This window comes from Vitis vinifera, chromosome 8 (genome assembly GCF_030704535.1).
Source record: "Vitis vinifera cultivar Pinot Noir 40024 chromosome 8, ASM3070453v1".
Lineage (NCBI taxonomy): Eukaryota > Viridiplantae > Streptophyta > Magnoliopsida > Vitales > Vitaceae > Vitis > Vitis vinifera.
Window position 1 is genome coordinate 10,809,491 of NC_081812.1, and position 18,085 is coordinate 10,827,575.

The window sequence follows — 18,085 nt, forward strand, 5'->3', positions numbered from 1 at the left end:
TTAAATTAAAGTATTTAAAAAATTATTAAATTAAATATTTTTTTAAATATTAAATTAAATAAATTTATTTTTAAAAAACATTAAATTAAATAAATTTATTTTTAAAAAATATTAAATTAAATAAAAGTATTTTAAAAAATATTAAATTACATAAAAGTATTTTTAAAAAATATTAAATTAAATAAAAAATATTAAATTAAATAAAAGTATTTTTCAAAAATATTAATTTTTTTTCTCAAAATCAACAAAGGGCATTTTTGGAAATACTGAAGGATGATATCCTTCAACTCAATTTCAATACTTTCATTGGGTCTTGGGCTCAATTTGAAGAGTTACATGGACCTTTTGTTAATTTGGGAGCCCATCTACCCCCAAAACATAATTCTTCCTTTTTTTTTATCCCCTCTACATGATATATATTAATCACATGTTAAGATATCTCAACCTATGTTTGACCAAACATTGAATAGGATATGTAGTGGAATATATTATCCATTTTTATTTTTTTATTTTTTTTATTTTATCCCTTTTACATGAGATATGTTAATCTCATGCTAGAATATGACATACGCATATTTCATGTATCATAAATTTATTTTATTTTTATCACTTTTTTATCTTTTTATATACTCATTTTGTAAAATAATTTTATTATTATTATAACTTAAATTTATGGTTAAAAAAGAAAAACAAAAAAATATTTATAACATAATATTAATATATAATATATAAATTATTTTTATATATTGAATAACATAACATAAAATTTTTATTTATAAAGTTTAAATATTCTAATCATGAATATTGTTAAATATAAGAGAATTTTTTTTTTAAATAGAAAATATTATAATATGATATAATTTTTATTTTAAACATTAAAAATAATCTATATTCCATATTTTTTTTATTCATTTCATTAATTAAATATAAACATAATATAACATAACATATTCCATTGGATATGCTACTTAGAATATCATGTTCATATCATATCCTATTGGAAGTCATATCCTAAAATATGCATTTCCTATTTAATGAGATATAATATCCCATGATATACATATTTTATTCTATGGGATATAATATCTCAGGATATACATATTTTATTCTATCTTATCCCATCAACCAAACGTAACCTTAGCGAAACTCAATTACACCTATAGAAAATATAGGGCCACGAACCTTACAAAAACCAAGCAGTTTGTTAGCTTCATGCTAACTGTTGGGAACACACCCGTGGATACGAAAAAGTAGGCACTGTTGAGTTGACAAAAAACCTAGATGAACTTCAGAAAAGATGCATATATGTGACCATGGGTGGGAAGCAGAAATATAACGAGGCAAAATACAAGAATACACATTAAGGGATAAGTTACCTAGTGTGCATATACCCAAAACAGAAGGCAGCATCAACCCATCCCTATCATTTAAATAACCAAAAGAATTCCAACCCCAAGAACTAGCAGTAGCAGTTCCATGATCAGCTCAAAAGCCACCAAAAGATAGAACAGCATGAATAATCAAATGTAATTCCATGCTCATTGGATATTTTTACAATGGTCAACAGCAAGATTTGATGGGTCATCGTCCTGTTTTCTGTAATTCCATATGAAAACCAAGAAAATAAGACTGCGGAAGAGAGAAATGTGGAGGTAGTGAATTATACAGCGTCTAGTTTCCATTTTTGCTATACAAACAATTTAACTTATCATCAACTGTAAGTTTCTATACGTTATCCTAGTTCCTACTCTATACACATATATATGTGCAACTTTTAGAGTTCATACATACAAGCAGGGAAATTGGCAATGGGCTTTCTTCCAACAGAGTATTATTGAGTTCCAACAATACTTTGAGACAGATTTTTTTTTTTTTTTTTTTTTTTTTTAATAGACACTTTGAGACAGAGATTTCAAATGCAAGCTAACTGATATGAGCAATTCTTATCATTAGTGATTGCATCTCATTTAATTCTTGACACTGTCAAATGGGCAATGCTCATGACATCAAAGCACTAATACTTCTTTCTAGTTAAGTTGACCAAACAAATTCAAATGCATAAGTGCCCAAAATATAAGAATCAGGTAAGTATATAAATAGTAACCGATACAAAGAGCAGTTCATTTATTTGTTGGATTTTGCATTCTCTTTACAATCATATTTATTTATTTTTCCCCTTCCTTATAATTTGAAATGAAAACTTATATGTAACTTTGTTTTGTGATGTAAGCTACTTATTGTGCACATTTTTTATGAGAAAAGGTTCATCAGAAAATTGTAATCCTTGTTTATGCACTTATCATATATTTGTATTTTTCTTTATACTAGTGTTTAACAAAACAGTTAATTCAGACTGACCAGATAAGGACTGGATTGATCCTTGAAGAACTCATCTTTCCAACACAAGCAAGAAATCATACAAGCATAGTGCAAACCTCAAGCATATGGATTAAATGGCATTAATATAGCCATATGGACAATTAAAACATGGAAGCAAGTAAAACATCTTGACTGCATCAACAAGAAATATGTAGTGCTGGCAGCTCAGTTGGAAACTAGATTTGGGTGGAAAACAAACCAACTATGAAAAAGAGATTGAGAAAGAAGAGAAAATCAATAAGGAGCTCTTGTTCTACATCATGTGTTTCTCCTGAATTTGGCTCTTGACAAAGCCAAAGAGGATATTGAGAAGTCATAACAGAGTACAGCAATTGGATCCATGACTTCATGAAGAGGCTCCAATCAGGTGGTAGTGAAAAGTTGCCAACATCAAGGAAAGAAAGTGAGGATTCTCTAGAGCTGAATTTCATGACTAAGAAGACAAACTAACATAAAACATGAAATCATTGGCCTAGGTGTTAGGACCTTAGCTAAGTCAACATGATTGCAGGCACACTAATTAACCCAGCTGATAGGATATCACAGCTATAGGAAGAATAAAAAACATGAGAAATAAAAAGTGGATGCATCTGGAAACCAGAAATAGATATACATTTTGTGCACGGTAGAAGAACTATTGTAGGGGATATATTTTAATAAAGTCTAACCAAGACCTTTCAATGTTTCACAGAACAATGGCACAATAAAACTGAAAAACCATATTGATCCTTGTAATGCCACAGGTCACTGCAGCCTTTTTCTCTGTGCCTGTGTGGAGCTAAGGAGCATAGCTATGGTTAAAGTGTGCTAAGTTTTGGGGTTTCACATCTTGAAGTGTTGAGTTTCTAACTTGGGGTCCAGGTACAAAAATAAGAAGATGACATCAAATAATAATTTAGGAAAGCATGCCCTCAGCTATACTGATATCAAGCAGGAAAAGGAAGAAATGGTTGAAAGCAAGTTTCCATAGAAAGAGAAAGGAAGAATCATATATGTAAACTCAACACAGAAGAGCTCTTAACAGTTGCCAACAATACCTCATTGAATTTAAACTTTGTTATCTTTCCATAAAAACAAGAGCAATAACAAAAATCATATGGAAATTATATAAAAGAAAACACCAGTACAATAGGCAACACCCAGATACTGATTACAAATGCTTCAGTCAGTGAAGCTTAATAAAAGAAACAAAAACATACCAGATATAACCCAAAAAAAAAAAATCTTGGTCAAGTCTCAAGCAGTCAATCATAGCCAGCAACTTTGTACCTTAACTTCACATTGTGACTTTCCTGTCAAAAGCCCCAAAAATGTACCATTTTCATTTGAAAGAAGGACGCAAACGATTCAAATGAAAACCAATTAGAAACTTCATAATGTAGGGGAAAAAAAGGCTCAATTCAACAAAATTCTTTCATTTAACTAGTAGACTTTACCTGCTCATGAACCTTGGCTGAAGTCTTCTCCACAAGGCGAGCCAAGCTGTCCAGCTTGGCTAGCATCTTCTCGTACAAATCCTCCAATCCGGCTGTATAATTCGTGGCTTCAGAGCCCATCAACCGACGTAGACTCCCAATCTGGACACCCTCCGCGCAAGTATCCAATTCGCGCTGAGCCTGAGCCTTGGAGACTCGCGTCGCATCGGTGTCGTCCTCCGCCATTGGCGAACCCCTCAAATCACAGGCCAACGAAGGGAAGGGAGAACTAGGGCTAAACGAACCGTAATGGCCGCGGAATGCGGGTCCAATGTTGACGATGTCGATTGATTTGGGCTCGAGAGTCTGAGAAGAGAGGCAGTACTGGTACGCTTTGTACTCATGCGTGTGAATGACTTGATCCGACAATGGCGAGGCGAATAGGAGGAAGAGAGAAGGTCTGAAATTGGAGAGGGAGTTTTCGATTGGGAAAGAGAATTGAGCTTTGGTGGAGAGACAGGCGGTGACGGAGGACTCCCGAAGGGAAGGGCGGAGGGGGGATCGGCGGCGGCCGGAGAACCAACCAATGAGGGAGCGAAGGGGGACGCGGTCGGCTAGGAGGCGGCGAAGGGCGAGAACGTTGACTTGGCCGGAGGAGTCGTAGAAACTGTCGATGGTTCCGGAGCAGAGGAATCCGGAGACGGTAGCGACGAAGGTGGAGGGATCGGAGGAGGAGCCCAGCGGGTCGTCGTCGGAGAGGGAGGAGGGAGCGATGTGGGAGACGTGGCCGAACAGGAGACCGTCCACGTCGCCAAGAGCGGTGGAGAAGCGTTGGATCATGGAGGCTAGGGTTGGCCCCGATATTTGTATTTTCTGCAGTGGAAGGTCGTCCATGTCACAACTGCGATTGTGAGAACGCGAGAAGACAAGAGAGAGGAAACGGAGGCTGGAGCGAACCACAAATTTTGAGCTAAATTAGTAAATTACCACTTCTTTTCTGAAATTGTACTTGCTGCCAAAGCCGTCCCTTTTATTGAACCTAATTTTTGTTTTGCTACCCTAAATTCGAGAACTAGAGACCTGTCACATTTTATTGTGTTACTACATTTGTTCTGCAATTGTGATTTCCACCGCATCATGGGTGCTTCAGATTATCATGCAATGAGCCAATGACACAAATGAAGGAAAATTCAATAATCTTCATTATATAACCCAAGTAAAAGAAGCTACAGAATTTCATAACTGTTCAACATGAACCCAGAATTATTACTTTCCATGATCAAAAAAGAATACTTACGCCAGACAAAAACATATAGACTTGTATTTACACACAGACAATAAAGCAACTACCAAAATTAAATCCCAAGAATTAAAGAATGAATTTCAACACTATCCAACCAACCCAACCATTTATTCTTATTCGTTTGTCAAGGGGGGGACTTTGGTTCCATCATCAACAGAAGTGGCTCCCAGCTCTGGCTTAATCTCTTCCAGTTGCTGGAGAACTTGTTGAACGTCCGGGCGTGCAGCAGGCGAAGGGTCAACGCAGTGCAGACCTAATTTCAATGTGTTAAGCAACTCATCACCTGTGGTTGATGCATCTCTCATCAGCTCCAAGTCGAATACTTCATTTGTCCACTCCTCCTTTACGATTGATGCTACCCACTGGGGTAAATCCACCCCTCCATCCATTTCCTCACCTGGAGACTTCCCTGTTAAGAGTTCCAATATGATTACCCCAAGGCTGTAGACATCACTCTTGGTATTGGCCTTCTTTATCTTTGAAAGCTCTGGTGCTCGGTAGCCTAGTGCTCCTGCAGTGGCAAAAACATTGGTGTTGGCTGCAGTTGTCATAAGCCTGGACAGGCCGTAGTCCGCAATATGAGCATTGGTTTGCTCATCAAGTAGTATGTTGCTCGAAGTGAGATGCCCATGTGTTATGTTCTCTTGAGCATGGAGGTAGCAAAGGCCACGCGTGATGCCCATGGCTATGTTCATCCTTGTTGGCCAACTGATCACGGTTTCAGGCCCACGAGCTGCATATATAAAGATGTACACACATGTTGTTAGACTAATCAGTCAGTTCATATGCGTTCATGAGAATCACGACTACTAAATAAAGTGTCTTCTTATTCATGACTTCTTTCTTTGCAACTTTTTCCCTAAATTCTAAATGACTCACAATTTGTGTATAAAATTTAAGAGTTGGGTTGAACCAACTTACCGTGAAGGAAGGATGAAAGACTCCCTTTAGGCATGTAATCAAAGACAAGGAGCTTCTCTCCTTTGGGTCCCATGTAATAAGCTCTGAGAGCTAAGAGATTTGGGTGTCTGATCTTTCCGAGAGCAGCAACCTCAGTCTCAAACTCCTTATGGCCTTTTGCAATCTTCTCCCTTAACCTCTTAACTGCAACTTGGTTACCATCTTCCAGTGTTGCCTTGTATGAAGTCCCATAAGTGCTCTTCCCCATTATCTCTGCTGTTGCGCACAGCAGATCATCGGCTGTGAACACAAATGGCCCATCAAAATGGACTAGTTTTCCACCAGTTTCACCACCACCACCAGATTCAGCTTCAGTCCCAACTGCTGGAACTGCCTTCTCGCCTCCCCCTGTGGCAGAGCCGCCTGCTGTTTTACCACCTTTTGCTTTTGTAGCAGCCTTTTTCCTCATCAAACAACAAAGCAAAATACAGCATAGTAGAAGCAGAATTACTAGTAGAGCGCCTGCTGCTATGAGAATTATGTCCTTGGTACTTAGTCTGCGGCGGTGATATTGTTTTGGTGGAGGTGAAAGAATTTGAGGTGGAGGAGGACATGGGGTGGAAATGCTGTACCCGCATAGCTGTAGGTTCCCTACAAAAGAGCTTGAATTGAACTTTTGGGAGAGGAGGGATGGAACAGAACCGGAGAGATTGTTGTAAGCAACACTGAAATCGCTGAGATTGGGAAGGTTGGCTAGTGAATCCGGAATTGCTCCAATGAGTTGATTTCCAGATAATTCAATTTGCGTGAGGCCAGAGATGTTCCCAATAGTTGCAGGGATTTGGCCTTCGAATTGATTATTCTTCAGGTTGAATACCGACAGATTTTGCAACCTGTCCATGGCTTCTGGGATATTGCCATTGAGGCGATTGCCCTCAAGATTCAACAAAGCTAGAGAGGAGAGGTTGGAAAGGCTAGCAGGCAAGCTTCCATGAATGGAATTGTTGGACAAATCTAGCACTTGGAGCCTAGAGAGACTTCCTAATTCATCAGGTATGATCCCATCAATCTGGTTATGACTCAGAGAAATCCCTTCAAGCTTTCCCAATTTACTCAGAGAAATAGGAATATCTCCCGAGATACGATTTTGATCAAGAGTCAAGGTCTGAAGTTGATAAACATTCTTCCCTGTTCCACCCCAAGTATTTGGAATGGAACCAGAGAGGTTGTTATGTTGAAGGGCAAGGAAAATAAGAGAGTGGGATTGAGTGAGACTAACCGGGATTGACCCAAAGAATGAGTTGAAGCTCAGATTGAGTCTGTATAATTTGGTGGAGTTCGCCAGACTAGGCGGAATAGTCCCAGTGAGCAGATTGTTACTGACATCAAGGGTCTGAAGAAGAAGGCAGTAGCCAATAGAAGGCGGGACTGAACCTGAAAGCCTGTTATTGAAGAGATAAACACCTCTAAGGTTGGGAAGGAACCCGAGCGACGTAGGGACAGGGCCAACAAGAAGATTGTCATGGAGACTAATCCTCCGGAGTGCTTGCAGCTGACCTATCTTCTCAGAGATTCGGCCCCCCAATCCCTTCCATGGAAGTTGAATGGCAATAACCTGTCCCCGAGCACACTTGATTCCTATCCACCCACCAGAACAAGCTTCCAAACCGCTGTCATTCCAGGTACTCAAAACGCCTTTCAAATCAACGAATTCATGTTTTAAGGCTTTGAGTGCCTGATAATCTGCTTGAGTCACCACCACCCCATCCCATGGATGGCCCGAAACAAGTGGAAAGGTGAGAAGCAGCACCTGAACCAACAAGAACAGGTGGTTGAAGAGGAAGGACTTGAATTTGTCACGCGGATGGCTCTTCCATTTCTTTTTCTTATTATCGGAAATCAGGCACAAATCACCCATCTCTTCCACCATAAACTGAAAGGGATCTCCCATTAACCCCAAAACAAGTATAGAAATAGAATTAGGGAAGAGCAGAGTTGGAAGTCTCTCTTCTCCCCCTTTCCTTAAAGTGGTGTGTGTGATGCTATCTCCAGATTTGGGAAAGAGAGTTTATTGAAGAAGAAAGAAGAACTAAACGGTAAATAAGGAGGAGAGAAAGGGATGGGTGGGAGCTCTGATACAGCATGTGAGGGAAGTGAGTGAGTGAGCAGAGGGAATCTTGTTAAGGCAGGAGGATGGATGGGGAAACTTCATTTTAGTTGATCCTAACGGCTAGTTTTATGTAGGGTTGGTTGTAACTAAGGTCTTTCTGTTCGTTGGAGACTTAATGCAACGGCTATATTTCGTGGGGCACCCACATGCCCTAAATTACAAAATTGACTAAAAGTCTCTGGTTGCCGTTGGAAAGTTGACCAGGACACTAACGGCCTCCGCCCCATCAAATCAATTTACTACCACAGCTAGAGATTTACCTCGTATCCAGAGTGGATAATTACCGCAGGCAAGTTGCTTGTCCCCGCTTTAGAGACCTTGAACTGTATTTACTCAAAATATTGTGATCAACCGTTGCTTACGTACGGCCATTAATCAGAAGAGGGATGGGATGGAGGAAGTTATTTTTTATGTGTCCTTGCCTCAGTTATTTTTAATGGTATAAAAAAAGTTATTTTTTGGCATTATATTAAGAAGCGTTAATGAATCAAATATGGTACAAGGAGTTACCCATAACATTTTCATAATTTTCAGCATATGAATTGTCATCTTAGGAAGTTACATATGAAGACAGCGTTTGATGAACTTTTTTAATATCGTCAGTCAAAATGATATGGGCAGTGGCATGAGCGTACGGTATGAGAGACCATGATGAATGCGTGTAAACATATGTTACTAAAATAAACATCCTTAATTATTATTAATTTTGGTCAAGCGTGCCGTGAGAGCTGGAATTTCTCAAAACATCATCATTTTAAACTCTTCAAGTAAAAATCAATTTGCATTTACTTTCACTTTTTCTTGTACAGTTTTATCAGTTTTAACTTTTAAGTCATTAAGAACCATGTTACACTCAACCCAAGTTCACTCTTCTTTTGATTGCACCTAACGACGGTTTAATTCGGGTCCTTGGACCCAGGTCTGCCCTGGGCCTGACCCAAACCCACCTCAATATGTTATTAAGTGATGGTATATCTGTGCTTCTAAATCAGACGTTGCATTTGTTTTATACACAAAAAATAATTTTTTTTTTTTTTCAAAATTGAAGTTGAATTGAAGCCTCAGTTGTCAACGGAGGTTTCATTTTTTAATTGAAGTCTCAGTTGTTAATTGAGGCTTCATTTTTTAACTAAAACCTTAATTGACAATTGAGGTTTGAGTTGATTTTTTTTATTTTAAAATTTAATTAAAAATATTAAATTATAAATTATTATTAAAATTAAAAATATATTTTAATAATTAAAATTTATATATTTAAACTTAAATATATAATATTACTTCAATAAAGATAAATTGATATATATAATAATAAATAAATATTTTATTTATCAATAAATTAATAATCTTAAAATAATAAAATTATATGAACTCTAAAATATAAAATTATATAATTTATTAATTTAAGATATTTAATTTATTTTATTTTTAAGATATTAATTAATTTATATTTTCACATATTTATCTTTATTAAAATAATAATATATTCTTAAGCTTAGATTTTTTATTATTATTTTAAAGCATACATTTATAGTTGAAATTGACTCATGTTGGACTCGCCTACAAGAAGAGAGCCTAGTAACAACCAATTCTGACATCTCTGGTGAGGTCTTGTCTTGATCATAACAATCTCGAGTCTACTCACAATTGAGAATATCCCTTGACAATGGGATAGGTCAACGTATGATGTTCTACCGTTTTAGTTTTGAGGCGGTGGATCCTATTGAATCAATTACAACGAGAAAAACTATGGTGGTCCTTGACTATCCATTGTGCTTCGCAGGTCTCAAAGTGTACAAAACAAATAGGACAAGGATTACAATTGGTTTTGAGCCAACTGTAGCCAAATTCATCCGATTTAATGGAAGTTATACAACTTTTCTCTTTTCTTTGTGCTTATCAGAGAATTCACCCAACAGTAATGGTCTGGATGAACTCATTTCCTACACAAAAGGATGTTCAAACGGGTGATTTGGGTACACATCTTCAAAGCCTAAGTCAAACAAGGATAGATCAAGTTGCTTTGTGAGAGAGAATAGATAGGCATATGTGTGTACACGTACCTCATGTGTGCTTCGTTAGACGGTTTTTATAATGCTAAAGAGAGTGTCATTGTAGTGCTGACTAGACACTTTGACTCTTATTGTAATGATGATTGTCTTACAGGCGGTTGGGTAATCATCACAGTTTTGGGTGTCTGGCAAGTGTCATCAGCTGACGTGTCATGACTTAAAACTTAAAACTATGCTACCGCTTATCCCTTCAGTCTGTTGATAGTCTAGGGTTATATACAAGAATTAATTGACATGGATTTGAGGGCTAGAAGAAGTCCCATCAAGCGTTCATATGTCAAGTGTAAATGACCACACAAGTCAATGGGTCTTGAAGGCTTGATTGGACGATCCTATCTATTTGGGGAGTCCGATTTCTCCTTATCGTCTGGTCCTGTAGGGGAAAAGGGCCTCATTTTGCCTGGTGTTAGATAGAACTAGTAGTGATCCAAACAGAATGATCCAGATGGGTTGCATGCACGTGCTAGATGGTCAAGGTGTCCGGGTTGGAAAAAGGACACGTGGAAGAGAGTCCCCCACAATCACCACTTGGATATGTTGATCAAGTTATTGACTAACCCAAGCATAATCCAAATTAAGAAACAATCAACTCAAGTTCAATCCCATTTCATTTTTTTTAAACTCAAATTGATCAAATTCATATTAAACTTGGTTTGGTTGGATTGCAGGATTCAAAATTAATATCCAATGCTTATAAAAATATTTTTCTATATAAATATATCAAAATTCAAATAATAATAAGACAAAGTTTTAAGATAGTAACAAAATAAATAAATAATTCATATTATTGTATATAAAATATTATAAATATTATAAAAACGTTAATTTAAGGTTGGGTTAGTCTTGAATTGTTTTTATGTGAAAAAATCTAACCTAACCTCAATATAAATATTAAAAATGATTGTTAAAATTCACTTAAACATATGATTGAATTAGGTCAACTCACCCAAATTGCACTCCTAGAAGACCCTTTGGTTGGACAATTCCTTATACTTTCATAATAGAGAGGTGGGAGGTGGGAAGTGTTTTCGGTAACTTCATAGGAGCTTTGATCAAAAGTGCCTGCCCAGATTCGGATCCACCTGGGTGGCCCTGGTGACCGGCTCCTCAATTCTTGCTTCTCCCTTGCACCCCATTCCGGTCCTCATCCCCATGAAACAGGACTTGAAAATTTTGGAAATTGGATATGAATAATGGAATCATATTTTCAAACATATTACATCCCAAAAATAGAGATATGATTATCCCCTACTACACCGTGGGATAAAACTTTTCCAAAAAGGTTTGCTAGCAAGTAAAAAATATGATTTACGGATCCATTGGGCTCAATGCCGGCTCCAAAATTGCTCCGAGTGCTTCCCCATTTAAAGCTTGGGTAACACATTCAAACACTTTACTGCTGAACCGGCCCGCCCAGAAAGAAAAACCTCATAACAAATCCAAGAAACACTTCTTGAATGGTGATGGAGAAAAGCACATTCCATATTACAGTTTTAAACCTCCCTCCCACCAACATTAAGGAATCGAGAGGCTCAATTATTCGACAGTGCATACAAATCTTATACCTACAAATACCTCAATCATATACCTACAAATCCCTTCCACTCTCTATGGGAATCCAAACCCTTGGGGTACTGTTTGTGGCCACCACAATCAACACCTTGTAATCCAAGCCATGCAGCCAGCAACATGAATCAAACCCAAGAGCTTGTGCGTCTACCACACATCGAGGCATTCACCCAAACCAACTGGACACCCATACTTTGCCTTATTCCATTACATCTATCATTGATTGCTAACAAACAGATCAAAACAAAATGCTTAACCCAAGGGCAATGGAAACGCGCATTTTATAACTCCTATAGACTTTGCAGCAATCACCCTAACTACATGCCAATATTTTTCTCCTCAATTAAAAACACCATCATTTAGCAACACTTAAATTTAATTCATCAACTAATCTTACTGTCTGTTCATATATAATTCTCGCTTTTCCTTGACTGGTATGTCTTTCTTATACAAATTACATTCAATGAGCAAATCTCCTCGTCAGTCATCTGATTCTAATCCTATGAACAGCTTGCTCTTCAACGTATCTGTCAAGAGAGCAAAAATGATCACTATAACAATCGACATGAGTATCCTGAAAGATCCCTTAACAGCACATGACCCTGGATGATATTGCAAATTACTTGCAACCAGCAGAAAAGGAAGCCAATTTGTTGTGTCATCAAAATCAAAACAGGTATATCATTGAAGCAGGCGCATCAATAAATTGGGCATATGTAAAAGAAAATAAATGATAAATTAGGCCATTTTCATTTTGTAGCCTCAATGGAAACGATAGGACTTTTGTGTTGAATGCAGATCTGAGATAAAACCCTAGCAAAACCATTCTACGGAATACAAATCTCTAAAAGATAGAAGAAAATATGCATTCCCCAGAGAATCGAAGTAAAATTAGATCTCCACAAATGAATGGAAGAACAAATTAACAAATATAATCAATCATAAAGAAAATTACAGGGTAAGTACGATGGGCCTGAAAGATCCATCACCAGATGTTCAAAAGGAGAATATATCCGTACATTTTCGCATCAAGATCCAACCTATATATATTTTTATGACGAAAATTTCGATTATTCAATTTTTTTTTCTACCGAACAATAAAATTTGATCGAAAGTTAAACAAGCAATCACAAAATTACCCCTAACAATCGCCGTCGGGATGGATGGTTGTAACCCTCAAACGCGTCCGGCGACCACAGGAGCGACATTGGAGGGGGTAGCGCCTAGAAATGACAAGAATCCAGTAGCGGCGGGATCTTGCTCGTCGAGGAAGAGATCGTCGGGAACTCTAAATGCGCCGTGAGCGCAAACGATGGCCGCACCGACCATGAGAGCGGAGATGAGAACGGATCCGACGCTGGTGAGGAAAATGACGACGACGCTGAGGACAACGAGGATGCCAAGGGTCTCGCGGTCGGAGAAAGTGCGGCCGAAGAGGACGAGAGGAGGATCGGAGGGGCGGAAGAGGTAGAGGAAGAGCCAGGCGGCGAGGAGAGAAAGGAGGAGGAGGAGAGAGAAAGGGTTGGTGAGGAGAGAGAAGGCAAGGGTAAGGGCGATGAGGGAGAGGTAGTTGACGCGGAAGTAGGTGTAGTTCTTGCGTACGCGAAGGGCGGCCTCGGAGAAGGACTCGGGGCGGGAGAAAGCGTTGCGGTCGACGAGCTCGGACCAGGGGCGGCGCTGAGCGAAGCCGTTGCGGACGGAATCGGTGATGTGGGTGATAAATAAGCGGACAGCGGGTGTGGCGACCGGAGGCTGCGATTGAACGGATGTGGCGGTGGTTTCTGGGTTGGAAATGGGGAGAATTGGAGGAGACGAAGTCGCCATCGATGGGGGTTTTGGAGGTCGACGATTTGTGTTAGGCAAGACTGGATTTGAGGGGGGTGGGTGGCAGATCTTTGGGGATATATCTATAGCGTGGATGTAGGGAGAAAGAACGTATTGCGTTGTTTCCCCACAATTCCACCGACTTTAGGTGAGAGAGGGCAATACACCACGATGGACCAAGGTGGGGCCGGTCCACCCCTGCACCATACTTGATTGTATTTTCCCTTCTGACCAGCCTTCATGCGGCTATTAAAATTAGGAATTTATTTTATTCTATTTTTAAATTCATTTTCCTAAATGGGAAGTCGTCATATAACTCTTCAAACCTCGTTCGTATATCGTATATAAGAAACGCGTTTGGATTATTCGTAGGACTAGGACCGATAAAGGGCACTCAGGTTGCTTAATGAGCAAGCAAGCCAAGCCCGGACCAACTTACCCGCCGTATGATTTGTAAAGTTTACCTTATTTCCCGTCGACAGAAAAATTAACACGCATCGTGTGCGTGCTTACCTCGCAAAAGAAACAAAGATGGTGTAATATTTGGAGATGCAGAATTCTGAGCTTGAGTCATCCCTTGACAACAAGACAGCCCCAAGTTGTGACCTGTGTCATGGCAACAGCCACGAAAATCAGCCTACAGCATCAGAGGCAGGTCTTTCAAGAGGACGGTAGCTTTAACCACTGAAGTAAAAACGAAAATAATTCCAAATTTATCATAATTTTTGTTATTTTTATCAAATAAAAAAAGAAAAATAAAAATATTTTATTTTAAAAAAATCATAAGGATGATTTTAATTTTTTTAAAAAAAAAAAAATTATAGGCTATAATTTAAAATGAAATAAATCGTATTTTTCAAGGAATGATTTTTACATTTTTTTTTTATTTGATAAAAATTATGATAAATTTGAAATTATTTTTTTCATTATAGTAGATTTAGAATTATTTTTTTATTATGGTAGTTTAGAAATTATTTTTTAATTCCAAAATATCAATAAGCAAAAATTCGATATTTCAATCTCAGGTATTATAGAAAACATTTTTAATATTTTTAATACTTAAAAAAATTTATTATTTAAATATTAAAAATATTTTTTTAAATCACTTTCAAATACCCTCGAAAACTATGGCGAATGAACCTTTATGTTTGGGGCACAAATCCTAGAATTCATCCCTCTAAGCATACAAAGTCTATTGCCTGCCTGCACATGTTCCAGGTGGGAAGAGAAACGAGAACAATAATATAAACTATTTCAGGTGAAGAAATTGAAATTCTAATGCCCTGAGGTTTTGGATGCCACTACAGTTCTAGCTTCATAAGTAACCAGGAATCTCATATGGAAAATCATCCAAAATGAAATATCATTTCAATGAAAAATACAAGGAAAACCAAAATAGAAAGGAAAAAGAAAAAATAAATAAATAATAAAAATAGATTTAAAACAAATAAATTATTTATATATATATTAATTTAAAGTCTTTTGGTTTATTTAACCCTTTCATATAAGATTAAATAATTTTAAAATATACAATTTTTTTCTAATTTTAATTATATTTGAATTTTCTTTAACATCTTTTATAATATTAATACTAGTATCATTGTAACTGTTTTTCAATTTTGGTAGGATCTTGGGACAAAAGGGTATCATATTTGGGTTATGAGAAAATGTGGGAAAGAAAAATTTTCTATTTGTATGCACACATTTTGTGAAAAATCCTGCAAAATTAGTGAAACAATAAGACAATGCGAACAAAGATTTATTGAAATTGACAAATTATGGGATACAATTTCTATGGTAATATTATTTTACAAAAAAAAATGTCCTTCTAATTCTTTCGTTTTGACCACAACTCGAATAATAATAACCCTGAGGGGTAGCTCAGTTGGTCAGGCCTTGGGTTTGCTCCCCAATGGTCACCAGTTCGAGTCCCCTCAGGGCCACTGGAGGTTTACCCGGTCGTTAACTTCAGGACCCCGTGGGATTAGTCGAGGTGCGCGTAAGCTGGCCCGGACATCCACGGTTATAAAAAAAAATAAAAAATAAAAAAAAAATAATGGTAAAATTGTTTTCTTAGATTTGAAAATCTCAGAGAGGTCTACAGAAAATTCTGGGAAAACGTCAATGGTTGCTGTCTTATTTGGCAAAGAAAAATAGAACACGTTCTAAAGAATTAATTGGTCAGTTGGGTATTCAGGATTCAAAAATTCGTTAATTTCAAGAGTCCTTTTGAATTATTTGATTTAGTAGATCTTGAATTTTGATGAACTTCTTTTCGTTTTCAGCAATTCATGGAAGAATGAATCAGGGCTAAAATGACTTTTCTTCTCAAATGAACTTGTTAAATGACGATAAACATGTGTAACACTTCTACCATTTATCAAACTTGTAAAGAGATTTTATAAAGATTTTTTCTTTTGTTCTGAAGCCTATTTTCCCATACAAAGTTTTTCTCCTATGATTTTTCTAGTCTCCTCTAGATTTTTCCTTTAGATTTTCTACGATCTAGATTTTCCCCATCTCCAATTTTCTCTCCCTTTTTCGAAAGAAGTCGCCTCTATTTATACGTGAAGATAGAAAATTAAATTTTGAATTCCCGAATTTTAATTGTTTAATTTAAAAGATTTAGTTATTTTAGTAATTTTTCTTATTCCGAAGGTTTTACAAACAAGATAATAATAAAAATAATAATATATTTTGGAGGGGTAGTTGGAAGGCCTATCTAAACTCTATGTAGAAAATATATTTTATTAATTTTATTATATAAAACCATGTTTGCAATGAAACCTGTCATAAACTTATGGGCATTTGATCTTTAGATATGGACAAGGGAAAGAATGATTACCAATGTATAGAGAAAAAAAAATTACTACCTCTTCTCAAAATAACTTACTAATACTAAAACATCTCTATTAACAAGAGTACAAGATGACATCACTTTAAAAACTACAACACCAAAATATTTACTACTCCAATGGGCCAAACCAATTCAACAAACCCTAAACCGAAGGTAATTGCTCATTTTGTCCTCATTCCCTACTAGTGGTGTTTTGATTCTTGATTTTGAACATATCAAAGTTGTAAAATGTTTTATCTTGATAGCATGCTATCTTCATTGAGAACATGGTCCATATGACAAGGAGGAACCATCCAAAATATGAGATAAGGATCAAGATCAACAAAGTTGCAAATACTGTTCCACTCAAGAACCTAACATAACCCAAAATAAGGAGATATCTTCCATCATCTTCAATTTTGACAATTCCATCAGAATTAAAGATCTTATAAACCACAACCACCATGAAATATATAGATGTTGCAAATAAGGAGATTTACATAGCTATATTGTGTTGGACAAACAGAGAAACATTCTCATGTTAGTACTTTACAAGAGTAGCTAAACCCAGAATCACAAGGAAATAGATGAAATTTGATAAAGCTTTGTTATGAAAACAATAAATAAACAAAAAGGAAATTCAATTAGATTTATGAAAATAAGACACTAATGGCACTAATTCAAAAAATTAGGTAAATTTGATCAAATCAATCCTTTTCTCTAATTTTAGAGAATACTATATAGTTTCATCTAAAATAATTACATTTTTAGAATATTAAAAGTACATGAGAAATAAATTAAAGAAATATGAGGACTGATTTCCAAATGGATACTAGAATAATTCAATTTTCTTTTAAGATTCCATTTAAAATTATAGCTTGAGAAATTTAGTGTCTATAAGTAAAAGAACATCGAGGGAAAATGGTGAAACGTCAATAATGGTATTATTTTTCTTGAAACCATACATGAGAGATAATTTTAATGAGTTAAGGTATACTTTCAAATGAGTAAATACCAAATGAAGATACAAATACAATGCTAAATTTAATTAATGAATGCCAAGTGAAAATTAATGAAATATAAAAGTTGAAGGAAATGATTTAAAAAAAGTGTATTGAATTAAACAAACGGTTGAGTAAGTTGAAAAGAATATTAAAAACAAAATGGAGATGAATGGAGTAACAAAATGGAAAAAAAATGATATGAGACAAAAGCTGTTGAGGCTTTTGATGCAAGAAAATTGTTAGAAAAATTGAGCTAATTTAACCTAAGGTAATCACCCTAGGGGTGAGGTTGGGGGTGGGAGGAGGAGGGAGGGGTGAATAGAGTGATGATTTTTTTTTTTTTTTTTTTGTAAATTTAAATTATGTGAATGCAAGAGATAATTATATGCAAATATATAATAAAACAATATAAGGACAATTGCATATAATAAAACATAAAATTTTTATAGTGGTTCGGCGCAACCCGGCCTACGTCCACTTTCCTCTAACTTCAATCCCAAGCTTGAGGTTCCACTAATTCAAGGCTTCCAAACCAAACTTTCAAGCAATACAATTGAATTATGGTTTCAATCCACTTTTTTGAACTTTTGGCTCCATACACCATTTATAATCTTCA

The 18,085-nt window shown here is 36.4% G+C and overlaps 3 protein-coding genes across 3 annotated transcripts; all 3 read right to left on the bottom strand.

Moving 5' to 3' along the window:
- Window positions 1-1,278: 1,278 nt before the first annotated feature.
- On the bottom strand, window positions 1,279-4,919 carry LOC100267162 (uncharacterized). Its single transcript, XM_010655083.3, has 3 exons — window positions 3,816-4,919; window positions 3,579-3,671; window positions 1,279-1,596 (listed from the first exon to the last, which is right to left on the bottom strand). Exons 1-2 carry the CDS (start codon window positions 4,686-4,688, stop codon window positions 3,624-3,626), a joined length of 921 nt encoding a protein of 306 aa, XP_010653385.1. The 5' UTR covers window positions 4,689-4,919; the 3' UTR covers window positions 1,279-1,596; window positions 3,579-3,623.
- A 54-nt stretch (window positions 4,920-4,973) lies between these two features.
- Window positions 4,974-8,214, bottom strand: LOC100243128 (probably inactive leucine-rich repeat receptor-like protein kinase IMK2). Its single transcript, XM_002264529.5, has 2 exons — window positions 6,019-8,214; window positions 4,974-5,830 (listed from the first exon to the last, which is right to left on the bottom strand). The coding sequence occupies exons 1-2, from the start codon at window positions 7,946-7,948 to the stop codon at window positions 5,211-5,213; spliced, it is 2,550 nt and encodes an 849-aa protein (XP_002264565.1). The 5' UTR covers window positions 7,949-8,214; the 3' UTR covers window positions 4,974-5,210.
- Window positions 8,215-12,163: 3,949 nt separating this feature from the next.
- LOC100244851 (PRA1 family protein B4) lies at window positions 12,164-13,849 on the bottom strand. The gene is made up of 2 exons (XM_003632544.4): window positions 12,945-13,849; window positions 12,164-12,332 (listed from the first exon to the last, which is right to left on the bottom strand). The coding sequence occupies exon 1, from the start codon at window positions 13,627-13,629 to the stop codon at window positions 12,982-12,984; it is 648 nt and encodes a 215-aa protein (XP_003632592.1). The 5' UTR covers window positions 13,630-13,849; the 3' UTR covers window positions 12,164-12,332; window positions 12,945-12,981.
- Between the last annotated feature and the right edge of the window lie 4,236 nt (window positions 13,850-18,085).

Coding starts and splice junctions, on each gene's coding strand:
- LOC100243128 (XM_002264529.5), bottom strand. CDS start 7,948: ATGGGAGATCCCTTTCAGTTTATGGTGGAAGAGATGGGTGATTTGTGC. Junction 5,831..6,018: donor TCTTTCATCCTTCCTTCACG/GTAAGTTGGTTC, acceptor TTATATATGCAG/CTCGTGGGCCTGAAACCGTG.
- LOC100267162 (XM_010655083.3), bottom strand. CDS start 4,688: ATGGACGACCTTCCACTGCAGAAAATACAAATATCGGGGCCAACCCTA. Junction 3,672..3,815: donor CAGCCAAGGTTCATGAGCAG/GTAAAGTCTACT, acceptor GGCTTTTGACAG/GAAAGTCACAATGTGAAGTT.
- LOC100244851 (XM_003632544.4), bottom strand. CDS start 13,629: ATGGCGACTTCGTCTCCTCCAATTCTCCCCATTTCCAACCCAGAAACC.